Source organism: Anabrus simplex, chromosome 2 (assembly GCF_040414725.1).
Source record: "Anabrus simplex isolate iqAnaSimp1 chromosome 2, ASM4041472v1, whole genome shotgun sequence".
NCBI classification, from domain to species: domain Eukaryota; kingdom Metazoa; phylum Arthropoda; class Insecta; order Orthoptera; family Tettigoniidae; genus Anabrus; species Anabrus simplex.
In genome coordinates this window covers 775,388,622-775,412,290 of record NC_090266.1, presented here as the reverse complement: position 1 = coordinate 775,412,290, position 23,669 = coordinate 775,388,622, and the positions used below count along the sequence as shown (strand labels likewise).

At 41.1% G+C, this 23,669-nt stretch overlaps 1 protein-coding gene across 1 annotated transcript in view; it reads right to left on the bottom strand.

The window, feature by feature from the left end:
- Positions 1-23,669, bottom strand: part of Aps (diphosphoinositol polyphosphate phosphohydrolase 1 Aps) — a 465,126-nt gene that overhangs the window by 42,351 nt on the left and 399,106 nt on the right. The window contains exon 3 of the mRNA XM_067141466.2: positions 4,005-4,089. Within this exon, the coding sequence (XP_066997567.1) occupies positions 4,005-4,089 (85 nt within the window). The remainder of the gene's footprint in view (positions 1-4,004; positions 4,090-23,669) is intronic.

Sequence of the window (23,669 nt, the reverse complement as noted above, 5' to 3'; positions counted from 1 at the left end):
GAAGCCAAATTGGCAATGAGGCATTTGTATCAGACCTCAAATTCTGGTCACTCGAGAAGTCAACGAAGCGAAGCCGTACATGTAGATGGCTCGACTTCAGATGTTAGTCCACCCAGACACCGAAATCAAGCAACTAATACAGGGCAGAGGGACCAGACACGGAACCCGAGCGATGTGTATCCAAGGGATATGACCCGGAAGAAAGTGGAACGGACCTAGACCACAGCATGCAGACGGAACGAACTATACACCATATCGACAGGATAAAATATTTTAAAGTTTTGTGTATCGTCCGAGAGTACGGTAGTTCGGAGTGCAGCGTACGTCATATCCACGTTGGGAAAGTAGACCACAAGACAACCGGAATGTAGGATCAAAGAGCTTTTATGAAGAAATGAATGAAAGGAACGAGGAAACACGAAGTTATATCCAAGAATTGGAGAGAAATAATCGGTCCCATGGTCAGGAATAACGGAAGGGTCCTATACGGCAAGATGCAGGTGCAGGGAGTGTGAAAGGACGGAGAGCATGGAACTGCTGGCCCATAAGGAAGAACGATTGGGCAGAAGTTTAAACTCGTACGCACCAAATTTTGACGCGAATGGCGAAGCGTCCGAAAAACGTAATTATTAGTTATCTAGCGGGGCTACCATTCTTTTTATTCCAGTTGGATGGTTGTAGATACAGATGCATGGGTAGTACAACCAGATGACTGACTCGAAGATCCAATTAAACTTAACAAGAAAATTATTAAAGAAATATCAGTTTTAGAGTTGGGTGTCTACTGTACATAGGTGCTAGTGTATGTGTTGTCTCCCAGGCTCTAATATCTGAGTTACAGTCTCGAATCCACATACAATCGTCCCAATTTCAAGTTTTAAAGTAAAAGGTATATGTATGTTCAGTCTTCAGTCCTAAGGCTGGTTGGATCCTCAACAGCTCCGCCATCAGCTGTCATAGATGGCCTAGGCATTACTGAAGAGGCGTACTAGGGAAATGAGGAGCGAGGTAGTTTCCCGTTGCTTTCCTCACCGAGCCAAAAGTTGGAATTACATATCAGTCTGTCAAGCCCACTGAAATGCATGCATCAACCGATGCTATGAGCAACATTTTCACACCATTCATAGCAGGGACTGGCTGCAGAAGGAACTGCATTACTAGCATCGCTCATACCTCAGTCACTTTCATATTGTCAAAGCCAAGGATAAGACAGAGACAGATCAATGAAAGTAACAAAAATTGCTACCGAGCTCAATAGCTGCAGTCGCTTAGGTGCGGCCAGTATCCGGTATTCGGGAGATAGTAGGTTCGAACCCCACTGTCGGCAGCCCTGAAAATGGTTTTCCGTGGTTTCCCATTTTCACACCAGGCAAATGCTGGGGCTGTACCTTAATTAAGGCCACGGCCGCTTCCTTCCCACTCCTAGCCCTTTCCTCTCCCATCGTCGCCATAAGACATATCTGTGTCGGTGCGACGTAAAGCCAATAGAAAAAAATGCTCTAGCCCATACCAGATGACATAGTGCACCGTAAGTAAAGGGTATCATCGCAGAGAATCTACAATTTTCAGAAGTCAGACATATTTGGACATTAATATTGGAAATCCGGATGTCTCCTCCTTGCATAATTCTCAAGAAGATGGAATATAACCTCATTTTAAGAGCCGACTTTCCACGAGAACACGAAGCCATTATTGACTTAGGATGTAACGTCATTCGGTTTAGGGACCAGAACAATCTAGAAGATCTTTACGTAAACGGACCAGCAGCTGTTAATAGAGAAGAGTTTGGCTCGCAGAAATGCATCCGGAAGACGAAGAAGTAGAATAATCAATGGTAAGAACAAAGCGATGGAATTGGTTCGAAACTGAGGCTATAGTCGCTGCCTTGGAAATAAAAAACGAGGAGAGATTTGAGGAAAATGTTACGGAGAAAGCGGATGAGGCCATGATTGGGGACGATGACAAGAAAAATGTTCAAGGAATCATCAGCCATCATAATACAGTATTTGGGCCAACGCCAGAGAAGATTCCTAATTTCAAGTATGACATTGTGGTTAACAGCTGGGGACACCTTTCAAACAAAGGCCATATCCAACACCGAACAAGTACTATCCAAAGGTTGAGAAGTCATCCGTGAAATAGAGGGAAAAGATATAATTTCTAAAATACTGACACCATTTTCAAATCCACTGGTATACGTTGGAAAAAGCTAACGGTTCAATGAGACTGAGCTTGAATGCTCGAGCCGTTAATTCTCGTATTATTATGAATTATGATAGATCTCCTACAATCAAAGATATTTTAGTGAAATTTCACAACAAAAGGTATTTTTCTTCTGTCGACTTACCCGTTTCGTACAATCATATAGAATATGTTTATCTGGTCACGAGTTTGAACTCTGCAGAGTGTTTGTTAAAAACGTACATAGGTATATAAATTGCTTAGCCATCGCAGAACGTTCATTCTATGGCAGTATGAATGAAATACAAATAAGCTGGGGACAGATACGGAGCTGGGCGATTCGAGTGTCTTAAGCTGAGTCGACACAGAACGAGACGATATGTTCGCTACGCACGAGATGAATACCACACAGAAAGCTATGCTTTTACGGGACTGCTTAGTCTTGGCCGAGATGTTGGCTGACAGTGTGCCATGGGTGAGCAATGATGACTCCGACGATGAGCTATTGTTGTTACCTTCCGTACAGCGTAAAAGGAAGTGGGTGCCTGGCGTGAACATACAGAGAACAAAGTTTTGTAAATTTAATCACTTGATAAAGCAGTTACGTAATGATGAAGTTAAACTTAAAAATCAATTAAAGGGTCAGTTTTAAATAAGCGAATACTGCGCTGAATGAGAGGTAATAACACGGGTTGTAAGTAGAGTGGAAAATGACCGACGAGGATCAGACGCGCAATACACTTTGCAGCTATGTAGTCCAGTGCGCAGGACCATCCAGCGCGACGTTGTCCAAATGTAGCCGAGAATCATACACTCCCCGACTCTGCTAACGTATCGAAAAAACGAAGGTAGCGTATGGAACTTGTGTGGCCAGGCACATTGTGAAGAAAGGTAGGTATGTTTCTGTCCGCATAGCGACCATCGTGTACGTAGCGTGCATCGCGTTCGTAGCGCTCTGTGTAGCAACACCTTTAACCAGTCGATATAGCGCATGACGTAGAATATGTTTACGTTTGTAAAGACACAAACTCAATTGACATTTCCATTCTACTTGTAAAAGTTTAAAAGTTTTCGATTTGACTAGGGCTGCACCTGAGAGACCTATCTGGTAATCTGACTACTAACAAAACTAAATGATGTATGCTCAGCACTGAAAGAATAACGTTCATATACAGTGAGTGGCTGGTACAAATGGGGCAGGGGGACTACACCACCGAAGACACACAATGGCCTTTTCTTACAATTAATTATTCAATTAAGGAACCAAAGTCGATGCAGTTTACTTCGAGAGTAGTACGTTACCTAGACACGCAGCTTTTCCAGTCTGAAAAAAGCAATCGCTACTTTTCATGCCCTAAGTGTAAAGAAACACTCCACTCGAGATCACAGTTCAGAAGTAACTTAGGTTACTTTTCACTGCAATTTCTTATTCTTGCTTTCAAGAGCTTAGCATGAACGTTTATTAAATTAGAATCTGACGAGGTTCGATCACGAAGTTCCCTTGGAAGGTAGAAGGATCCAAGAAGAAATCAATATTTTTTAATATTTGTTTTATGGCCTATTAAGTACTTTACCGTTTTCAGAGACGCCGAGAGAGCGGAATGTTGTCCCGCAGGAGTTATGTTACATGCTGGTAAACCAACCGACAAAAGGCTGGCGTATTTGAATACCTTCAAACACCACCGGACTGAGCCAGTGTCGAACCTACCAACTTGGAACTAGTCACCCCGTAAATAAATTAGTTGTTCAGTTTTAGAGACAAATTTTTCATAATTACGTACTGGTCTTTCGCGAATTAAACCACTGATTCTTAAAAGTCTTACCCATAACTTTGGAATCCTCCCACTCTGGAAGTTCTTCGGTGACGAGAAGAACATACACCTCAGTACGATGCTTCCTCTCGGCGTTCTGAAAGAAATAGAATAACTGGATGAATTGCAGAAACGGCAGAAAGTTTTGTTTTAAAAGAGATTGAACTGAAAAAAAGAAAACGCACACCTCACGGTAAACTACATCATGATAGATCTGTTCTCAATTTTTCCATTTAATGGAAGAGAGGCTAGTAAAGGATCGAAGAATGAGAAAAAAGATGTACTAAGTATTGACCACCACATTACTGACGAGTATTGAGTAATGAAGCAAATAAACTGTCTCTCAGGCGAGTTATTTATCACTTTAACTTTAATCTTGGAAACGCTCATTTCCATTTCCACTCCATACTCTCTCAAGCTCGAAGATTACGAACTGCAAGCTGTCAGCACAGTCTGCCATTAAGATTTAGTATTGTTTACTACAGATCCATCCAACTGAATTTCTCCGTGCCATTTTATAACTTTCATTGAATGATTCATATAAACTATGATTGAAAGTTGTTTAAGATACAGTCTCATCGAAACCGAGCGGAGTGGACGCTATGAATGTGGAACCAAGCTCTGCATTCGGGAAAATTCGACAGAGCATTACAGGCCGAATTAGGAACAAGGCACCTGGATTGATGACATACCTTCAGAATTACCTTAGAGGAGGTTATTCCATTTAGTGTGTAAGACGTATATTACAGGAGAAATGCCATCCGATTTTAGACAGAATATTTTTATACCTATTCCCAAGAAAGCAGGCGCTGACAAGTGTGAAAAGTACAGCACCATTAGTTTAGTATCTCACGCTTGCAAAATTTTAACTCTCATTATATAAAGAAGAATGGAAAGACGAGTTGAAGCTGAGTTGGAAGAAGATCCGTTCGGGTTCAGAGGAAATGTGGAAACACGTGAAGCAATCCAGACTTTTCGTGTGATTTAGAGGACCGAATTTTTTTTAAAAAGCCCACGTACGTGACACTCCTAGATCTTTTTTATTTGCTAGTGGCTTTACATCGCACCGACACAGATAGGTCCTACAGCGATGATGGGAGAGGAAAGGCCTAGGAGTTGGAAGGAAGCGTCCGTGGCCTTAATTAAGGTACAGCCCCAGCATTTGCCTGGTGTGAAAATGGGAAAACACGAAAAACCATCTTCAGGGCTGCCGACAGTGGGGTTCGAACCCACTATCTCCCGGATGCAAGCTCACAGCCGCGCGCTCCTAACCGCATGGCCAACTCGCCCGGTGTTTGTAGATCTAGGAAAGGTATTCGATCATGTTGACTGGACCAAGCTTTTTGAGATGAATAAGCTGACAGGGATCAGATACAGAAAAAGAACAATTATCTACAATCTGTACAAAAGTTAGAATCGAAGGCTGTGGAAAAGAAGCAGCATTCCAAAAAGGAGTAAGGCAAGGCTGCAATTTATCCACTCCTTTTCAATGTTTATATAGAACAAGCGGTAAAGGAAGTCAAAGAGGAATTTGGAAAAGGAATCACAATCCAGGGAGAGGATATTAGAATGAAATTTTCCGGTGATATTGTATCTGAGTCTGCAGATGATCTGGAGAAATTGTTGTATGGTATGGACACAGTCTTGGAGAAGAAGTACAATATGAAAATAAACAAATTCAAAACAAAATTAATGAAATGTAGTCTGATGAAGTCAGGCGACGCAGGAAATATTATATTAGAAAATGATGTCTTAAAGGAAGTAGATGAATATTGTTACTTGGGTAACGGACGAGTTGGCCGTGCGGTTAGGGGCGCGCAGATGTGAGCTTGCAACCGGGAGACAGTGGGTTCAAACCCCACTGTCGGCAGCCCTGAAGATGGTTTACCGAGGTTTCCCATTTTCATACCAGGCAAACGCTGGGGATGTACCTTAAGACCACGGCCGCTTTCTTCCCAGTCTTAGCCTTTTCCTATCCCATCGTCGCCGTAAGACCTATCTCTGTCCGTGCGACGTAAAGCAAATAGCAAAAATATATATATATATATATATATATATATATATATTACTTGGGTAGTAGCATAACTTCTTGTTGTTGTTTGTGCTTGTTGTTTAAAGGGCCTAACATCGAGGTCATCGGCCATGAGAACAACTAATGATGGCTGAAGTAAGGACGATATAAAATGCAGACTAGCACAAGCAAGGAAGGTCTTTGTTAACAATATAAATTTGCTCACCTTGAACATTGATATAGGAATTAGAAATATGTTTTTGAAGACTTTCGTCTGGAGCGTGGCATTGTATGGACGTGAAATATGGACGGTAACTATCAGAAAGAAAATATATAGTTTTGAAATGTGGTGTTACAGAAGAATGCTGAAGGCAAGATAGGCAGATCGAATTGCGAATGAAGACGCACTAAATCGAATTGGTGAGAGGAGAATGATTTGGCGAATGTTGACCAGAAGAAGTGATAGAATGATACGACATATTTTAAGACACCCAGTTATTGTATAGTTAGTTTTTGATGGAAGTGTAGGTGGTAAAACGGTAGGGGCAGAGGTATGAATACGACAGATTAGAGTAGATGTAGGATGTAGCAGTTACCGGAACGTAAAAATCAAAAGGTTAGCACACGATAGGGTGGGATGGAAAGCTACATCACAAACCAATCTATGGACAGATGATCCAAGTAACAACATGCATTAGTTAGTCGCAAAATCACAACCTGCATAAATGAAAGAAAAGTTAAAGGAAATATCGAACATGATCAACTGATCCAGGCATTTAAAAATGACGGCAATATATTTACGAAGAATTTTAATGCGGCTCAGATATACAACGCGGATGAGCGTGGCTTCAGTAAAGGAATGGCAATGGGAAGAACTATGGAAGTTAAAGGCACGTCTGAAGTAATTTTTTTTTTTGCTAGGGGCTTTACGTCGCACCGACACAGATAGGTTCTTATGGCGACGATGGGATAGGAAAGGTCTAGGAGTTGGAAGGAAGCGGCCGTGGCCTTAATTAAGGTACAGCCCCAGTATTTGCCTGGTGTGAAAATGGGAAACCACGGAAAACCATCTTCAGGGCTGCCGATAGTGGGAATCGAACCTACTATCTCCCGGATGCAAGCTCACAGCCGCGCGCCTCTACGCGCACGGCCAACTCGCCCGGTCGTCTGAAGTAAGAGGTGCTGAGCAGCCAAAGAACGCAACCACATACCGATACACCATCATGCCTATAGTATCAACATCGAGAAAACCGATACCTAAATTATTTGCTGTTTTATGTGAGCACTCTGATATAAGTAAAAAAGGTTGTAGAAAATATGTTCAAGGCTGAAAATTGAATTCTGAAGTGGAATGCATCTAAGAAAATGACAAAAGCGTAGTTCAGGTCATTTATGAAAGAAGTATTCCTTCCTTATTTAAGTGCAAGAAACTTATTTCTTCGGGACTCTTACAATGTCCATAACGACTCAGAAAATGTATGAAAAATTCTCGAGGAAGAACATCACGACCCCGGAAGACTATAACAATTAATTAAGAAAATACCGTACCTCCCAAAACTACGCATGAATTTCAACCTCTAAACAGATAATTTTCCGTATGTACAAGCACATGTTACGAGAACTATCACATAACATTGATTTTAATCAGGCAGCAGGGAAAACAACCTGAAGCTATAGCACAACACTTAGTATTCCCTCAGTTCCTCTCTCCGCGATATAATCACGCACACCAGTACAGTTGCGTTCTGGTTGGACCTTCAGAAAAGAACCCATAAACATTTCCAAAACAGAACGGACTACTGCTGTAAGAGTTTGAAAGGACTACGTGATAAATGAGAAAAAGCGGCAGTTATTAAGTACGACTGGTGTACAATGAAATTATGTTTTACATATCCTTTGTGGGATATCATTAAGGATAATAATAATAATAATAATAATAATAATAATAATAATAATAATAATAATAATATTATTTTTTTACGTCCCACTAAATACTTTTACAGTTTTCGGAGACCCGAAATGTCGGAATTTCGTCCCGCAGGAGTTCTTTCACGTGCCAGTAAATCTGCCGACACGAGGCTAACTTATTTGAGCACCTTTAAATATCACCGAACTGAGCCAGGATCGAACCTGCCACGTAGGCCAGCGCCTCAACTGTCTGAGCCACTCAGCCGTGCGGGATATCATTACTGAGGGTTGGCGGGTTGCATGTTCAGGACTAACTGCATTTGGAGATGTGATGATGATGATGATGATGCTACCGGGCGAGTTGGCCGTGCGGTTAGGAGCGCGCAGGTGTGAGCTCGCATCCGGGAGATAGTGGGTTCGAATCCCACTGTCGGCAGCCTTGAAGATGGTTTTCCGTGGTTTTCTATTTTCACACCAGGCAAATGCTGGGGCTGTACCTTAATTAAGGCCACGGCCGCTTCCTTCCCATTCCTAGGCCTTTCCCGTCCCATCGTCGCCATAAGACCTATCTGTGTCGGTGCGACGTAAAGCAAAATAGCAAGATGATGATGATGATGATGATGATGATGATGATGATGATGATGATGAAGAAGCTTGTTGTTTAAAGGTGCCTAGTTTTACGAGATGAATCGAAATGGAATAATAATTACAATTTAAAATTTACCCCTCACTAGAATTTAAACGAAGATGATGAATATGGTTATGAATTTAATCAGTGGATCTAATTCGCAATGCATTACTTTCTTACAAAATGGTTTAAAATTAGATCGGAGAATGACGGAGATGGTACTCAAAGCACATCGGTAAGGATGTGTACAACAGTCAGATGACAGCCGCAAGCACACACTACTGCTTCTCTCCAAGAAACCCGAAGGGAAGTCTTCCATACCTTCGTAGCTCCTTTAATCGTTTTCAGCTTATTTGAAAGAGGAGTGGCCTGCCATTCCAGCTCCCAATGGGACATAACCAAATGTCTCAGCAGAGAAATATCACTGGCTGGAACCTTGTAAGGCAACGGGGACAGCGTGACCGCCTCCTCGGCAGCCCTATCAGCTAACTCTTTTCCCGCTACATCCATGTTGCTTGGGAGCCACAAAAATGTGATTCTGGTGCTAGCACACCAACACTCGACCAGCCGGTCCTGGATTCGCTGCATCAGAGGGTGCCGCGGGAAAGATGCATCAATAGATAGTAACGAGTTCAGGGCGTCGGCACACAGCAGAAAGTGCCAACAATCATTGGACACCGTGTACCGCAGGCTTTAAGGATAGCACAGAGCTCTGCTGTGTACACGCTACAGGTTTCCGGAAGAGGAAAAAGAAACCGCTCATTATCAACAAAAAACGAACAGCCTACTTTAGCTTCTGCCCTAGAATCATCCGTGTAAATGAGTATTGAACTTGGATACGGGCTAACAACGGACAAGAAGAGTCTTCGATAAATCGAGGAGTCCGTGTTCACCTTAGAACCGATATGCAGATCCAGGATGATTTCAGGTCATTGAATTAACCACGGAGGTACCTTACTTGGTCGTATAATAAGACAAAGGAGGTGAAGGTTCATTAAACGATCCGTAAATGCTATCCAAGTTTATGCAAACCAGCTGCGTTGCTCATGGATACGCAGCATACACCCGATGGTTTACATTGTCGAATACGCAGGGATAGTTTGAGTGAAGTGGCATCTATCGCAAATTTGCAGCACAGGACAACAGTATTTGTTGGCGCCTCGGGTATAAAAGCGGCATTTGGAGATGTGTAGTATTCCCGAAAAGCTTAAAATCACATTAAAATTCCAAATTAAAATTGTTTATTCACACTCAAAACTATACGGCATCCCCTCTTATTATTATACAATTAAGGAGCGAAGTGATCACCCTCGCTTTGCAAAAATTTCTGTAACTACTTATTTTGCCATTACACATATGATGGAAGAGAAATTTCACTTTTTTATCTGCCCCAATTATAGGGTTTGCTTGTCAACTAATTGTAGTCTAACCACTAACAGCACAGCTCTCTCACAGGGATGTCCAGCCGCGCTACATTGCTTGTGTGACACCAAGGACTCCAACTTCGATTTTGAGATGTTGCAGAGGAAAAGAGCAGCTCATTTTGCTTCATGTGGTCTTCTCATACCATGCGCAATCAACTATCAAAATGAGAGGTGGTTTGCCACGTAAGTTGTGATACTTCCCTTGTTAGAAGAAACTTGCCTAGCAGAGTATCGTAGTAATTTAGGCGCTCGTCTAAAGGTTCATCCACACTTGTATCAGATCAGCATCCCTGCATCAAGAAGTGATACGCGGTCATGATACAGCCGTCTTTTGACAAGAATGCCCAATCTATATCACATATCTGTATCTCTATTCGTATCTGTCAGTTTTCCACCCATCGGGCTTGTATCATCACTTGAGTGTTGGTTCCAATATAGTGACAATGAATCTCCAGAAACAGTTGGCTGGTGCCAGCTATTCAAAAGAGCCACGAGCAGATGCTCCATTTTCGTTTTGCACTATTCGATAGGGATCCCAACGTCATTCGCGGTTTCTTCCCATGCGTCATTCTTTTTCATCCGATTACAATGGTGCGGATCCTTTGGGCCCCTCAAAACGGTCTGTTGTTGATAATAATCGACTGATTAACATTTTCCCTGGACCAAATCAAACCCCATGGTGCATCAGCCCCGAAGAACCAGTGCCTACCAAACGACCACTGCTCAGCCCGAAGGCTTACAGATTACGAGTTGCCGTGTGGTCAGCACGACGGATCCTCTCGGCCGTTATTCTTGGCCTTCTAGACTGGGGCCGCTATCTCACCGTCAGATAGCTCTTCAATAGTAATTTCGTAGGCTGAGTGGATCTCGAACCAGCCCTCAGATGCAGGTAAAATCCCTGACATGGCCAAGAATCGAACCCGGGACCTCCAAGTAAGAGGCAGGCACGCCCTCCCTACACCGCGGGGACGGCTTTCCCTGGACAACCCCGCATCAATTTTTCTTCAAATCGGACGATTCCCAAACTAAGACTGATGCAAAACTAAACGTAGTCGGAGGGACGGTGAACAAGGTAGGGGCGAAGGGAAGAATGGCAGAGGCTCTGAGCAAGCGCAGCACACGAGGCAATGCTAAGGAGTGCTGATCGGGGAAATGCTCCTTCCAAAATGACCGTATCTGTATCACGTATCTTCGCTTTGATAGTAGATGGGCTGCGTATGTTCTAAAATAATGGGTGCTCTGTCAGCATTTTCCTACCCTTTGGCGGGGAAATTTGATTTTTCTGAGTCAGCATTTTTCTGGTGCAGACAAGGTCATTGACCCTTAGTCAATGACATCACCATGACGTCAAACCTTACTTACGTGGGCTGACCTAACCTCACGTAGGTGAGGTTTATGACGTCTCGATGATGTCCCAGTGAGGGAGGAGAGGATGCTCTGTACCCTCCCAAAAAACCTCGGTCCTTAACCTAACCCAATGAGGTCAGATTAGCGTCCGTGGTTGCAGGTTAGGTTAAGATGTCATCGTGACGTCATAACCCCACCTATGTCAGATTAGGCGAGGCCACGTAGGCAAGGTTTGATGTCATGGTAACGTCAGTGACTAGGGATCAATGACCAGTTGTGCGGACATTTGCAGTCACGGACATTTGCGGTCATGACAAAATCACGGGCATTTGCGGTTACTGAGATAAACTTGTGCCCACTCACAGAAATTCCCCACTTGTCACAGGACATTTGCGTTCACTGCAGCAGGGAGTGGGCCTCATTAACTAAATCTTGGGGTATCCCCTCTAACTTGCCTGAGCTTTTGCTCGCTCCTTGCAGATCAATATTTTCCTCTCGCGGGCATTGTTTAGAGACTGATACCTTCAGACAAACACAATTCTATAATCGAAACTTCCTGGTGTATTTACTGTTGTGTGATGTAATGGATTTGACAGCAGCTAATAAGGCAAACTGTTAAATGTTCAGAAAGTATAGGGAAAATCAGCATGAAATTGTCACCTGGGTGTATCTGAAGGGGAAGAACAAGTCATGTCATGTTTTTGTTAACATACAATTCTGTAGATGATAAATATATTGCACCCGCTCAAAGCCTGAGTCACAACCAGCATTTCTCTTAGGGGTGTTACGGTTCGAATCTAACGCAACTAATAAACAACAAAAAAGATGAAGATACGGAATCTCCAATTAAATATCTGCGCGCCATCTAATCAGTACTACAGGGTTGAACGGGACACTCAAATTATTAACATTAAGGCTCTTTATAAAAACAAATAAAAATGCATTACAACAGATCAAAGGAAAAAAATTGGAGGTTCCGTCCTACTACAGGGGACAGATATTTTTAACGGTCACAAAGGGTTTACTATTCTATAAGAACAAGAACTTGGAACTGTTTCCTTGCAAATGCTTAAGGAGCATTTTATATAAATTATCTTCTGGAACATACACAAAAATTCGTTGACCCTTATTTTTCCCATAATTTGGCAAATCATTCCTGAAATTGTACATAGTAAATTTGACACTGCAGACCACCCATCCACTTGGGTGGTGAACCGCTGATTGCCGAGGGTTGAAACACAACCCTCGTGACAAAACCACGACCACTTACGGTCGACACAATTTACCTGTTGGCAAGGTGGGTGCGACGACATGAATTATGTCATCGCTTCCACCTTTATTGAGATGAGACCAACCCGGGATAGTACAATACCGTCCCAAGGTTCTTAACCAAGATATGCTATCGTTAACTGAAGGAAACGACAAAGGGACTCTAACCTAATGGTCCAGATGTAGGGATTTGACATCACATTTAACATCACAAACTTAGCTTATTATTTACAACAACTCGAAATTATTACGTCATTTCGCCCGCTGACTTCCCTAGTCTCCGCCCACATCATTATCCTAAATAATTCATAAAAATATATTTTATTATTATTTTTATTTTCATCAGTGGAGATAATCATTATTGCAACACTTAATCATCATTGATTTAATAGTTTCATTTCATTTTTCACCATTATTATTATGCTAAATTAATTTCACCTGTTACACGGCAGTTAACTATTATTTTTTAATGCATAACCCTTTACGGTTCCGGTCTTGTTTGGCAATAAGCAATAAGTTAAGACATGATTTACATGGAATATTATTCTTATTATTTTTTATTTTAATTTCCAATCTTTATAATTTAGTCACAAATGTTATATTCCCATATGAACAACCAAGATCAGATTTCACATCGGTCGGGACACAATAACGGTATTCGAACCACAACCTTACTTCCTTTCGTACTGTCATTAATGTATAGGGACACCATGTCCTCCCAAGACAAATCTCAAATTCATGGCACCTCGCGGCTGGGAATCTCCATCCAGTCCCTGCGAGTGCCAAATTGTTCTTTCCTTCTCATTTGAAGTCCATTTATTACACCGGAATTTTTTAAAACATTTCATTTATTAATCCTCGGTGCGTGGACCCTTCTGCCACTCATAACACCGGAATCGGCATATAACATCGACGTAGGCCTCGGAATTCATCTATTTTATCATCAATATCAGTATGACTCAATTTTATCTCATGCTGGATTTTTGTCCCGCTCGACTTCCAAAATCAACAATGGGTTTAACCCACTCTGGACTTTCAACATAGCGTCACTATCATATACAAGTGCCTCTATTGCTTCCAAACAAATTATTATGATTATTATTGAGTCCAAAACCATTAAATTAACAATATAGAAATCAAATTTACTAGTCGAATTAAAGTCTTCCACGTGCCACAGGTTATCTCCACATTTAAAATACTTTCCCTTGCAATCAGTCTATAAAATCAGGCCCGTGCCTTACTCACAAAGTATTATTAAACACTAATTTAGACATCACACATCCATTTATAACTCCAATACTTCTAACGATTATCACTATTGCTGTTCACTGGCGAAACTTCGCGGTACACATAATCATTGATATTTACAGACAAACAATCGGACTTAATCCAGTCCCAAAAATATTTAAAATCACTGGCACCTCTGGATAATCTTACAACATGCCTTAACATCTACAAAATTTACAAGAAACTGACCCAAGTCAGACAAACATCACTGGAGCAATTCTAAAATGAATCCCAGTTTAGCTTTAAGTGAAACATCCTCCTATACAATCATGAACACTTCAAGCACCTGAGCAAAACAAAATCAACCCTAATTTATTCTACTAAATTATACAAGAATATTATGAGTGCTTGATATAATTATTTACATATTAATTTGTCCCTTTGTCTATCTATATCTGAACTGGACGGGCCGGGAAGCGGTTCGTTTAACGTTCAAGTCACCATAATTAATGAATATAATTCTCCCGTTAACGTTAGCAATCTACATAATTACATTGATACGGTACTCATCCCTGCCTGTAGTTTGCTGATCCGGACGAGGACCACATGGCCCGTCCAGTTTACCATGCCATCTTACTAGTCTCCATGCCAGCATGTAGAGGTAATCCTTTACACTTCTGAATTTGACACATTTTAAATTGTAGAAAATAAAATAAAAATCAACACTTGGAAGATTTAATACTCAAATTTTAACATAGGATTTTTTTTTAAATTTTGATAGTTGCTTTACGTCGCACCGACACAGAGAGGTCTTATGGAGACGATGGGACAGGAAAGGCCTAGGACTGGGAAGGAAGCGGCCGTGGCCTTAATTAAGGTACAGACCCAGCATTTGCCTGGTGTGAAAATGGGAAACCACGGAAAACCATCTTCAGAGCTGCCGACAGTGGGGTTCGAGCCCACTATCTCCAGGATGCGAGCCCACAGCGGTGCGCTCCTAACCGCACGGCCAATTCGCCCGGTAAAGGAATTTTTACACTGCTGACCTTTTATCTAGCCCACATAATGAAAACATACATTCTTCCTTCCTTCCCGGCACAAAGGAAAGCGTGATACACTGGTATCGCCTTCAACGGCTCGACACGCACTCACGTTTCGAACCCGGCACTTCCGTGTATATTCACGTTTCGGCCGGCTGACGTTCGCTTGGCTGCCCAGGTATCAGTTCGTAATCGACTGTTCACTGGCGTCTAATTATGCCGAACAACCACGAGCGTTCTCGTGTAATATACACTGTTTCGTCGACATATTATATCACTCCTACCCGTATATTTATATTTAATTAGTTCCGTAAATGATTATACATTTCTATTGATTTGACCGTAGGCAACTACTTGTAACTTTCTCCGGTGTTCGATCTCATGATACTGCTGAATGTTCAATAACGTAACGCGTACTACTTCACTGTGCTAACGAGCGTAGTAACGGCTAGAACAAACTTTTTCAAGTCTGTCTACATGCACTGATGTAGTGATGGTTCTGATAACTTTGAAAGAGTGTCTACACGCACTGACGTAGTAACTGCTCGACGTACTTTTACCAAGTGTGTCCTCAGTCGCCCTGACTTAGTATTTAAGTGAATGTTCATCCCCTCTCCGACATTACGAGAGGTCACGTTAGAGTGAGCAGTTCCAATTTCCCCATTTGACTATATGCAGACCTGCCGAAGGCTTTAACTTGGGATCCGCCGATGTGATTATATGATTCTTGCCTCAATGTCAAATCTCGACTAATTTCGATCGCTGGTAATTAATATAATTGCGAATTTAACTCCTGTATTCTTGGTGGGTAAATACGCGCCATTTGTGGCGTCCCTTCCCTTTAACCAATCAGCGAACAGCGTCACTAATTTCTAAGAATTATGACAGTAAATCTTTATTAATTAATAACTTAATATTTGGTTATGTTTCTAAAATTTTTCTGATTACGAATCTGTATTCAGTTTTCCTTTATAAATTTAATCGGCGCAGTTACTTTTTATAGCGCCTCCTATAACATGGTGTTGGCATGACTGCTTTTCCCCGACGACTTTTTCCATTGGTCCATAGCTAAGCGGAAGTTTGAAATCTCATGTTTTCTTTAAATACCAACGGCCAGCTGCACACCCGTCTCCAGCCCTGGACTTTCCCTGACGTCATTTTCAAGAATCCTGCGCGCCGTAATTTCCATCGTTCTAAATATCACTTGGCCCTCATGCTCGGGATTTTCCGCTGACTCGGAAATAACCATCCCCTTCTCTTTCCAACTTAGCAAAATTTCTGAGAATACTAATTTTGCTGGCCATTGTTTTTCATAATCTCTAGTGGAGACAAGTTTGTGTAGGTTTCAAAATACCCTCCGAACTGGCCAGTAGGCCTACAATTAATAATGTAAGATATTCTCGCTTAGCGAATATGAAATATATTCCTTAATAAATCATTCTAATTGAATGACACAGCTGACGCCCCACCAGGGTACAATATTCTATTTTCTCTCCTCTTGTTCTCTTCCGACCCCCAAGGTACGATGTTTACCAAGCTCAGGCAGTCTTACATTTTCACGTCCTTCGTGAACTTCCGCTTCCTTTTCCGTAAAAGAGAGTCGCACCTACTCGACTTTTCTTCTGGTTAGTTTTAACTTGGCAGGTTCGATCCTTCCAACCCACGCTCCCAAGTTGTAAGCCCCCGGAGCCCCATTTCGTCGCCTCTTACGACAGGCAGGGGATACCGTGAATGTATTCTTCACCTGCGTCCCCCCTCCGACAGGGGGTCACAACCTCCAAACTCGAGTACATACAATAATTTGGTCGACAGTAAAGTCTTGTTTTAAAATGCTGATTCCCATCACACTTTATCCACGCTTTGGACTGGCATAATGATTGTAATAAAATCATTTTGGCGTGTTTAAAATCAGCTGTAACTAAGCTTCGTCAATTATTTTTATCGGCTTAAGGTAAGCGTCGTTATAATTTTGTTGCTTTGTGTATACCTATTTACATTAGGAATACCTGAAGCAGAAAGAAGATTACGTTATTTTTCTATGTAAGAAATTGCCTTTAACCAGGACCTGATGTCGCTGGTTTCTTCATATTTCTTAAGGGTTCATTCAATCCGCCATCTTTCTTTGCATATTTCGACTTCTTCCTCTTACCTTCAAGATTGAGCTCCAGATTCAGGTACATGCAGTTCGTCGCTTCTGATTCCTTCTTTACACAAACCACCAAATCGTCGAATTGAGGATGTAGATTTTCAACAAAAGTGTTGATCTTGTGGTGGCATCCCTCTACAGCATTTGTTGTTCGATGTCGCTTCTTGTAACAGCTCCACATAGTGATTGGTATGTCGCTGTTTTCAAGCCATAAGCCAACAAAATAGTGGAAGAAGCCAGTAAGTTTTTCTGTAGGAGCCTAAGAATGTATCACCAGCCATTCCTCACTGACGTCAACCACCTTCAAAAATGCCAGAGCAGCGCACATTCGGATGTGGAGACGTATATCTTCGTTCTCCTTGTAGTCGCTCGTAAGGCCAAGTACCTGTCCTTTTCTCCTCAGACATTGCTTCATGTGAAAAAAAACAGCTACTTAAATCTGCTGACGGAAATGCTTCTCGTAGAGCTGATATAATAATAATAATGCTATTTGTTTTACGTCCCATTAACTACTTTTTAAGGTCTTCGGAGACGCCGAGGTGCCGGAATTTAGTCCCGCAGGAGTTCTTTTACGTGCCAGTAAATCTACCGACACGGGGCTGTCGTATTTGAGCACCTTCAAGTTGGGGTTAGAAGGCCAGCGCCTTCACCGTCTGAGCCACTCAGCCCGGCAGAGCTGATATCGTAGCTGATTCGAAGTCAATACTGATTTTCTTAGGATTCCATTGGGGAACAGCTCCCAAGATAAGGTGAAAGAAACGAATATAAGTGTATTTCTTTTTGTTAGGCAGGAACGCAAAGACGACTGGATAAACGTTGATTTCATCACTCCGGCCTCCAAGGTCTGCGTGAATGTGTATATCTGGGCGAACTGTTTGCTGCAACTCTTGAACGTGCCATTCATAAGAAATTGCGCACAATGCCTAAAACTTTGTCTATCCTTTTCGGCACTAAAACTATAATTCTTTCTCCCATGCCGTCGTCAGCTAAAGGAAACTGGCTGCCATTATTCATCCTTAACGCCTCTTCATTAAGAATTATCTGAGCACTTGTTTTTCGCTCTACTTGAAGTCCGTGAGCATGATTTCGTTGCCGACGCATTATTATTTTTAAAGTTTCTTGACCGGGTCAGTTGGCCGTGCGGTTAGGGGCGCGCAGCTGTGAGCTTGCATCCGGGAGATAATGGGTTCGAATCCCGCTGTCGGCAGCCCTGAAGATGGCCTTCCGTGGTTTCCCATTTTCACACCAGGCAAATGCTGGGACTGTACCTTAATTAATGTCACGGCCGCTTCCTTCCCATTTCTAGGCCTTTCCTGTCCCATCGTCGCCATAAGACCTATCTGTGTCGGTGCGACGTAAAGCAAATGGCGCTTTTTCTCTTGCTCTCTTCTTTGCCGCTTCAACCTGCTTTTCCACTGTGAAGACCGCTTCCTCAGGTGGTCCACACTGATGAACGACGGTATGAAGTACTTCTTCGCCTCTTGACCTCAGCCGTCCTTTACACTTGTTCTTCTCCTTCAGACACACTCAGGTGACGATACCAGGTTGACTCTCCCTTTTCTGTACATATAACCTCTGTAAAGTGCACAACGATTTTCCTGATTAGAAACTGTCAACTCCATTGCAGCACACAATAGTAAATACAATACTCACACCAGGAAGTTTCGGTATAGAATGGTGTTTGTGGCTGAAGGTATCAATCTCTAAATCATGCCCGCGAGAGAAAAATGTTTATTTGCAAGGAGCGAGCAGCTGCTCAGGCAGGTTAGCGGGGATAACCCGAGATTAAGCTAATGAGGCCCACCCCCTGCTGCAGTGACCGCATATGTCCTGTGACAAGTGGGGAATTTCTGTGAGTGGGCACAAGTTTATCTCAGTGACCGCACATGTCCGTGACCGCAAATGTCCGGCAACCGAGTGACCTTGTCTGCAGCAGAGAAAAATGCTGACTCAGAAAAATTTCAAATTTTCCCGCCAACAGCGTGGGAAAATGCTGACGCAGCACCCATTGTTTTAGAACATACTTTGCTATACTACTTTTGAAGCGACGGCAAAAGACCGACTCTCAGTGGGACCTTTTCCGATCCGATCATTGTATCATATTTGATACACGATCTGATAAAGAACTCTGTGTTCACAAGGCCGATCATGATACAGATACGGTTATCTGATACAACTGTGGACGCACCTTAATATGCTGAAAGTTGCGGTGTCGAATTGCAGCTCAGTCGGTTGGTATAAACGGGTGTTAAGTGCAGAGAATCGTGGGCAGATTTACGCGTATCCGGATGCCTTTTCTGGGTGAAATTCAGATATTCTGGTGTCCCTTAAAGTAAACAAGCATGTTAAGCATGTAACGTAATTATTTAAAGAAACTTGTTCTTCGTATCACTGAAAGTATTTGTTTGTTAACCGCAAATATTACAATTTACAAACTGCACTGCATGCCATACTTTATAGAAATATCATAAAAATTTTAACATATGAAGAATTTTCACAATAAGTGATGGACAATTTTATGAAAAATAGTGTTTACTGTCTTTAGTGTATTCTCAAACAGTTCGTAAAGGACATGGGTTCTTCCATTTTTTAAATTATTAGACAGCAAAAATGATTTATCGTAATCTATTACGAGACGCTATGGCTGAAAAAGTCTTAAATTAGACGAAACATGTACCAAAGAATAATATATTTTAATACTGGCAAGATACCTGTGCTTCGCTACGGCTTTAAACTGAAAATTATTATTCGAAGTTTTACATTTTGGAGAGTCCACTGTCAGCTAAGCTTATACAATACGCCCTCAGTTCGTACGTCAAAGGTTTTTGGGGAAATGATTATTTATTTTCTGATCTAACACTCATTTGAACCTCATATGGAAGAATCTGAATGTTTAAACCCTATCTTATTTAAAATCTGGGATGTAAAAGCGACCAACCTGTGAAATTTTGATTTTGTACGTCGAAGAGTAATGGATGAATGAATACCTTTTAAGGGGGAAATGTTTTTAAATATTTATTAACATCTACAGTATAGAAGACCAACATTCATAAAAAAATGTTAGTGCCCGAAAGAGTTTCGGAAGAATGGGTATTGTGTTTTTGAGGATCACCCACCATCTAAACCCTTTAGAGTAGAAATATATTGAAGTATACGTTTTTTTACACCTAGGACATAAAAGGACACCTTTCTCGTAAAATTACAAATTTGTTCGTCAAACATTTTTGGAGCGATGAATAATTTCATTTAACACTTTAGAGTTGGAACGTTAAAAATATTTCCTATTTCACACCTAGGATTTGGAATTGGAATTTTGTGTTCCTACATTAAACCGTTTCGGAGGAACGAATTAATGTATTTGTTTTCGGATCTTAACCCCCATTTAACTCTCTGAGCGGTTAAATTTGCTTCAAACCTTCTGTTATCTAACGCCTAGGATACCATTAGAAATTTTAACTTCATAATTCAAACGGTTTCATATAAATGCATATTTTTGTCATCATTCCTCACCGTCAGACAAAACCCCCTTAGGGATGTCAGCGTTTTCCGGGCTTCCGGAATCCTTGACAATGCCGAACGCAGTCTTCGGTGAAACGTCGGGGCATTCACTCGCTCCTGGACCACGGCCTACAAGCCCGGAAAACGCTGGCATGATTTGTATCGCCGGCCGTGAAAGCCTCAATTGCTACCCCTTAGGGATGTCCACCCCCTTAAGGATGTGTTTTAAGTCCACTTCTCATTTGTATCCCCATAAAAATAATTCAACTCCTTTTACACCCCCTTAAGTTGATTCCAACCCCCTTACCCCGCCACAAAATACGTGTGTCTTTATTTTTAAAAGGAGATTCCAAATACAAATTTTCATGTCAGTGTCATCTTCAGTAAGTGAGATGCAAGTATCGTCATAGATATAATTCATCCCCTTTTACAATCCTTTTTACAACCCCCACAACTTAAGTGTTATTTCCAAACAAAAAATACGTGTTACTTTATTTTTACAAGTAAGAGAGATTAAACATTCCAATTTTCATGTCTGCAATATAAGTTTTTTGATATAATGTAGATATGCTCATTTTAAAACTTAACCCACTTTAACACTTCCCCTTAAGTGGATTTTCAGAAAATAAATTATGCGTGTTCCTTTACTTCTACAGGAGATCAAAATACCAATTTTCATGTCTGTAATATGTGGTAAGATTTTTGATGTAGTGTACACTACCGCTCACTAATTTCAATACACCCAATAATTGACATCTAGTTTTCTGTAGATAAGGTCTAATACCGTGGGTACGTTTGAGGAAGCAAAGGAATGGTACAACAGTTGTACACAGGTCATGATTTTTGTTTGTGGTCATCAAGATACAATAGTATCCAACAAAGAATTTTGTGTACATAAACGTTATGTACCTATCGGATATGTTTGTTTACCTATTTGCCGACGGACGCCACATTTGGTGCATCTGTGTTGTTCCCTGCAGTGATGTGATATCTGCAGCGAACGGCAAGCATTGCTACGATACATAACATGTGGTTCCTGCATGTCAGTTCCTTCGTGACAGTTGAAGTGCGCACATCGCTAGTATGGCTCCACGAGTTGAGATATCCATAGAAAAACGTGCTGCAATTGTAGCACTTAGCCAAGCAGGTTTATCTATTCGCCAATTTGCGAAACAGTGTAGTGTAGACAACATGTAGCAATAAGGACATATCACGACCAGGACGACCTCGTAAAACAACTAAAAGTGATGATAAATATGTCAGAATTACCAGTAAGAGAAATAGATTTTAAACAGCGCCCCAAATTCGTGCAGAATTGGTAGAAATGAACACAACAAAATCTGTTGCAACAGTAAAAAGGAGACTGATTGAAGCTGGCTTGAAATGATGGGTCACAGCAAGAAAAACCCTTCTAAGGCCCATAAATAAACAGAAGAGACTTGAATGGGCTAGAAAACATCGTAATTGGACATCGGAAGAGTGGACGAAGGAGTTATTCACCGATGAATCGAAGTTCGAAATTTTTGGAACCAGAAGGAGAATATTTGTTCACCGATTTGTAGGGGAGAGGGTAGCTCAGTAGTGTGTTCTACCTACAGTTAAACACAGTGGAGGTTATATTATGGTTTGGGGAAGTTTTGCCGGAGATAGTGTTGGCGACATTGTGAAAATAGAAGAATGTATGGATCAGAAGCAGTACCACCGCATACTTCAGTATCATGCAATACCAAGAGGACTGCGCTTAATAGGGAAAGGGTTCACCTTACAACAGGATAATGACCCAAAACATCGGTCGGCATACTGTACGAACTACATTGCATCAAAGGAAAAACAGAAAGTACTGAAAGATATTGTAAGGCCGTCCCAAAGCCCCGATTGTAATCCCATTGAACTGTTCTGGGATGACGCTGACAGATGTTTCAGGGAAGTTAATATATCCACCAAGGAACATATCTGGATTATTGTTAAGGATGTGTGGAATCATATAGATTCACGATACCTACAAAACTGATTGACCGCATGCCTCGAGTTTGTGAGGCAGTCATTAAATCCAAAGGAGAATACTTTGATGAAAGTAAACTATAATGATTTGTCATTGTATTATATATGTTTAAGTTAATATACGTATCTTTTGTGAGAAATAACGTTTGATTTGTGTTGTAAATCTGAAATATCAGGGTGTATTGAAATTAATGAGCGGTAGTGTAGATATGCTCATTTTAAAATTCACCCACTTTAAGACTTCCCCTTCAGTGAATTTTCAGAAAAAAATTATCCGTGCTCCTTTACTTTTACACGAGATCCAAATACCAATTTTCATGTCTGTAACATTTTCAGTATTTGATATATAAGTATCCTCATAAAAAAATAATTCAACACTTTCTTCAGTTCTTCACACCCACCCCCTAAATAGATTTTCCGAAAACAAAAGAATACGTGTTTCTTTATTTTTAAAGAAGATTCCAAGTACCAATTTTCACGACTGTAAGATCTTCAGTTTTGGAGATACCAGTATCCTAAAAAAATAATTATCCCATTTTCAGTGATATTAACCCCTCCCCCTTAATAGTTTTTTTCCGAAAACAAAAAGCACGTGTTTCCTTATTTTTAAAGGAGATTCAAAATACCAATTTTCACGTATGTAATATTTTCAGTTTTGGAGCTACCAGCATTCTAATAAAAAGAATTCAACCATTCTTCAGTCATTTACCACCCCCACTTAAGTGTTTTTTCCGAAAACAAAAATTCGTGTTACTTTATTTTTAAAAGAAATTAAAAATACTAATTTTCACTTCTGTAATATGTTAAGTTTGAGATATACTGCAGATTGCTCATTGTAAAAATTCACCCCCTTTAACACTTCCCCTTAAGTGGATTTTCAGAAAACAAATTATACGTATGCATGTTCCTTTACATTTACAGGAGATCAAATACCAATTTTCACGTCTGTAACATGTTACGTTTTTGAGATATATCGTAGATATACTCATTTTAAAAATTTACCCCCTGTCTGACTCCTGATGTTTAATATTTTCCAAAAGCAAAAAACACGTGTTTATTTATTTTTAAAGAAGATTTCAAATACGAATTTTCAAGACTGTAACATCTTCAGTTTTTTTATGTATAAATGTCTTCCTAAAAGGAACTCAACCCCTTTCTCAACTTTTTACACCCCTTAA